The 4,721-nt window shown below is 47.7% G+C and overlaps 1 protein-coding gene across 1 annotated transcript; it reads right to left on the bottom strand.

Annotated features, from left to right (window-relative positions):
• Positions 1-305: 305 nt before the first annotated feature.
• On the bottom strand, positions 306-1,512 carry LOC119302402 (protein FAF-like, chloroplastic). The gene is made up of 2 exons (XM_037579440.1): positions 1,407-1,512; positions 306-1,270 (listed from the first exon to the last, which is right to left on the bottom strand). The coding sequence occupies exon 2, from the start codon at positions 1,239-1,241 to the stop codon at positions 495-497; it is 747 nt and encodes a 248-aa protein (XP_037435337.1). The 5' UTR covers positions 1,242-1,270; positions 1,407-1,512; the 3' UTR covers positions 306-494.
• Between the last annotated feature and the right edge of the window lie 3,209 nt (positions 1,513-4,721).

Genomic DNA, 4,721 nt, shown 5'->3' with positions numbered 1-4,721 from the left:
CCTTATCGCACTTATTTATCTTGTAGCGTGTGTGATGTACCCCTATCGCACATCATCGTGCGCGATGTTCGTGACCGTGTGAGCAATGGGGGATTTTAACCGTATGCGATGACGTTAATTGCACTAGTGAAAATTCATATGTACTCTACAAACTAAGGAAGACCTAAGAAAAGAAATGAAAAACTTCAGATTTAACGATCCCGAAAGGAAAGCATCCCCTTTTTCTTAGAGAAAAGCATTCCTTTGTGCGTCGCCATGCTTTTTAACTCTCACATTACAATGGCGGCATGCCATCCAACGAGTCATGATGCCAAAAAGATTATGAATTCGTTGATAGTAGTACTCTCAAAAAGTCAAATTTACACCCCGATATATATACGATACAATATGTGCGTCGTAGACGCAGCAAGATGATTATCCTGTGTCCTGTGTTCTTGCATGACCCAGCCAGTGTTTCCAGTCTCGTCACAGACATCGTGTTGTCCTGTCTTGGTCTACGCGTGTGCGGTGGCGCCGGCGAACTGCAGCCTGAGCCGACCGCCCTCGCGCGACGCCCGCAGGAGCTCCTTCCCGGGGATGACAACCTCCACCAGCACGAACCTGCCCTCCGCACGGAACGACCGGAAGCACACGCTCGGCTTCCCGCCGCGCACGCTGATCGACCGTATCGGGGGCGGGAACGACGGCGGAGGCCGCTGGTTCTCCTTCTCCTCCTGGTTCGCGTCGACCACGTCCGCGTCGTCGCGTGTCTCCACCTGGCGGCGGAACGCGGCGGCTAGCTCGTCGTCGTCATCCCTCAGCACGTCCACGGTGCTCTCGGACCCGAGCCCCTCTGTGCAGAGCAGCAGGGACGACGCGGACGGGCTCTTCTTCATGGAGAAGCTCGCGCTCCTCTTCACCGTCGGCGTGGGCTTCGGCGACCTGAGGAGCGCGTCGAGAGACGAGTCGTCCTTGCTCTTCTCGGCGGCGTCGATCCACGACGAGGACGACACCGTGGTCGCGCGAACAAGAGGAGGTGAAGGTGGCGGACGCGGCGCCGGCAGGACGTTGCCCCGGGCGACGTGGTCCGGCTGCTGCTGCTTCTCGTGGAAGTGGAGCTCGCCGAATATCTCGGTGAAGGATGTCGGGTCGACCGGCCTCTTGGGGTGGACGCGGTTCCACGCCGACAGCGCCTCCAGCAGCGTCGGGTTCTCCGGCAGAGGCTTCTCGAACAGCCTCCTCAGCCCGCCGTCCGCCGCCATGTCTATCTCCCCTGACCTTGAAATGAAATCTTCGCACAGCAAAGAGGAAAACGAAATCGCACTTGATCAGGATTAGTGTTTTCAGTATGAAAAATTCAGCTAAAACGAAATTGCACTAATGCTAAGTGACCATGCATGGCATGGAGAGATGATCACTTCGCTCACCTGAGTGAACACCTGCACGGACCGTCAATCCGGACAAGGTTTTTGAAGAATTTGCAGAAGAGATTTCTTTCTTCTTCCTGTGCTCTTCTCACTTGCGAGGAATGGCCAGCACATATATAGTCAGAGAAAAGGCGAGGCCAAGAAGATACGGGGCATTTCTTGTCATTTTGCAAAATAAGAAATTGAGGCATTTTCTGTGGCTATGGGATTTGGAATATTTCCTTCTTTTTACACAAGTGGATCGATCCAGCACTGCAGAGTGAGAGCAAATATGCAGGTAAAATAAGAATGCGGTGCTGTAATGCTGCAGCTCACATGGGTAGATAGTGAGATATCTATCTATGGATCTGTCTTTTGGGACCATGAAATCTCTAACTTGGATCTTTCAAAAAAAAAAATCTCTAACTTGGCACCAGCTGCTTCTGCTTTCAGTGTGGGTGTGCGCGTGCGTGGCAGCGAGAAATTTCCAGCCAGGGATTTCAGGTGGTACGTCGACAACGGTTCCACCAGTGGTGGCGGTGCACTGGGAATAACGAAAAGAGTGAAGGAAACAATGCAGAATAGAATAAAGCTGCCCGATTCTGATAGTTACGACGAGGGGACATATGGATGGATGGATGCCATATTGCCATGGCTCAGTAGCAGGGCCGGTCCTCAGATTTTAGGGGCCCGGGGTGAAACCAGAATCCGGGGCCCTTTGTACTTTCAAAAAATATTTTCAGTATATACTTTGTGCAACTTTAAGATTTTGCTTCTACACCATACTACTAACAAATCATGTAGGGATGATTATCATTTTCTATAGAAGAATAATGTTCAATTACTTCATGTGCATTTGTTTGCATATTACCGAAAAAGGCTTTCGCCCCATTTTATATATAAAGCACCAATCCCTTCCTTTACACTGCTCCTTTACACTGCTGAAGTCCTTTAACAACACCAGACAGAGTAATGAAGTTTTTACTAACTGGCTTATTAGGTTTGATCACATTAGCATTATCTTGTTCTTATTTTATTGACGGTGCGCCAACTAGTCCTAATTAATCCAACAGAATCGACCACATAGTCATATATTGGGCTGTGTCTTACATTTCGTTGGTATTTTTTCAGAATGAAAAAGTGAATATAATTTCGCATTGCAAGTGCATACAAACACTACCTTTCATCAAACAGTTTTACACAGCCAAGATGCAAAAAGCTGAAAGCTACAAAACTTTCCTTGCATCAAGAGTTTACATGGTATCTTACGTACCTGGATGTAGCAGCCCGGCAATGTACCACTGATCCTTGTACAAATCCTTAAAACTGTTCACAGGCTTCCACGCCTGGTTCTGAGGATTGAAGACCATGATCAAGGGGACCTTCGCTTTCATGCTTGTGTCGTTCTGTGCAACACTAGGGCCGACAAAAGCCTCACCACATCAAGCAGCAGTTCTAGGGCATAATTTAGGGCAAAATCATTAAGGAAAAAGACGTCTTATCTGAAATCGTCGGCGGATGGCGTAGGCTGGAGCTGCGGCATCGATGTGCCATGGTGTGGCGTGGGTATCTAGTGTCTGCTCCATGGCGGCGGCCAGTGGCTGCGGGCGATTAGGTTTCCAGGAGATCAGGCGAAAAAATAGGAGGCTACAGGCGAGGATGGACGATGGTCATCGTGCGTGATCAGCGTGGGTGATCGATCTCTCCCAAACGTGATCAGTGCACGTAATGTAGGCCCAATTATCATTTTTTTTACGAACTAGAGCCCAATCGTATTAACAGGGAAGAGCACAAACCTGGGGGGCCCCCATTTTCGGGGGCCCGGGGCGGCCGCCCCCCCTGCCCCCCCATCAGGGCCGGGCCTGCTCAGTAGTGAGTGAGAGTTCAGTTCAGACAGTTCATGTGTAGGAAAATTATTTACGTCTGCTTCTTTGAATAAAGATTATGAGGTCGGTACCTCGCAAAAAAAAAGATTGTGAGGTTGGTGACGTTGGTCCAATAAACTTTTATTTTTGGCAAGATCCAAGAAACTAGAAGGATAGAAAGTGGCGGAGACTAGAATAGAATCTGCCCTTTAAGTGAGAACCATAGGATCAACCCAAAACACTCATATTTAGACAATTCAAAAAATTCTGAAATTATTTGACAACATACTTATGATGTATGTCTACAACTAGAAAAAATCAGTTCAAAACTCAATCTACAATTGGAGATACGAAAATGACAAATTTAATTGTGAATAGTGTCAGCTTTGAGTGAATAGTATTTGACACTATTCACATTCGATTTTATCTTTTTTGTTTCTATCACTAGTAGAAAAAGGGCCATTTGTTCCGGTTTGTAAGGGTCATTTGTCCCGATTGTTGAACCGGGACTAAAGGGTCGTTGCTAAAGCCCTAGGCCTTTAGTCCTGATTCTTACACGAATCGGGACAGATGGGCTTTCACGTGGCCGGTGCGGTGAGCCCAGACAGGAGGCCCTTTGGTCACGATTGGTGGCACCAACCGGGACCAATAGGCGTTCACGCGTCAGCAGCTGGCAGAAGCTGAAGTTTTTTTTTGAAAGGGGGTGATTTAGGGGTTTGGGGGTTTAATTTAGCTGTTTCATATATTGTGTTAGCTAGCTAATTAATAGAGAGAAGTGTCCTCTCTTATCACCGTGCTTGGTCGACGCTACGTACTATACGTATAGAGAGGACTCGACACGTTAGCTAGTAAGCAAATGAAGGAAATAGAAGATCGTCATGAACATATGCATACAAAGAGAAGTGATATCGACCACCTTTCCTTCTGCGAGAGATTGGTCGAACAACAAGTTTTCGTATATTTATCCGATGCTACTGGCTACATATATACAATATAAAATCTCTTACAATATAATCCCCTAATTATACATTAACTCAAGGTCCACATGGTATTCTTCATCTTTCACTATTAAGAAAAGGGGTATAGATGATATGACCATTAATGACGCATCAGACATGTGGTGCGTCACTATTATATAGTAATGGCGCACCATGAGTTGGTGCGCTATTAGTGTGGTAGACACTAATGACGCACCAGACCCACGGTGCGCCACTAGTAACAAAAAAATTTTATTATTATTTTTCCAAAAATACTAATGGCGCATCATGGGACAATACGGCATTACTAGTTTAACTAGTAATGGCGCACCTGCCACACAGTGCGCAACTATTATTTTTTTTGCAAAACTACTAATGGCGCACCTTAAGCCGACGACCCACCGCACCCTCCCCCGCTCCACCGCCGCCACCGACACCCCGCACCCTCCCCCGCTCCACCGCCGCCGCCGACCCCCCGCATCCTCCCCCGCTCC

Source organism: Triticum dicoccoides, chromosome 5A, assembly GCF_002162155.2.
Source record: "Triticum dicoccoides isolate Atlit2015 ecotype Zavitan chromosome 5A, WEW_v2.0, whole genome shotgun sequence".
Taxonomy (NCBI): Eukaryota; Viridiplantae; Streptophyta; class Magnoliopsida; order Poales; family Poaceae; genus Triticum; species Triticum dicoccoides.
This window is presented reverse-complemented; position numbering and strand designations above follow the sequence as displayed.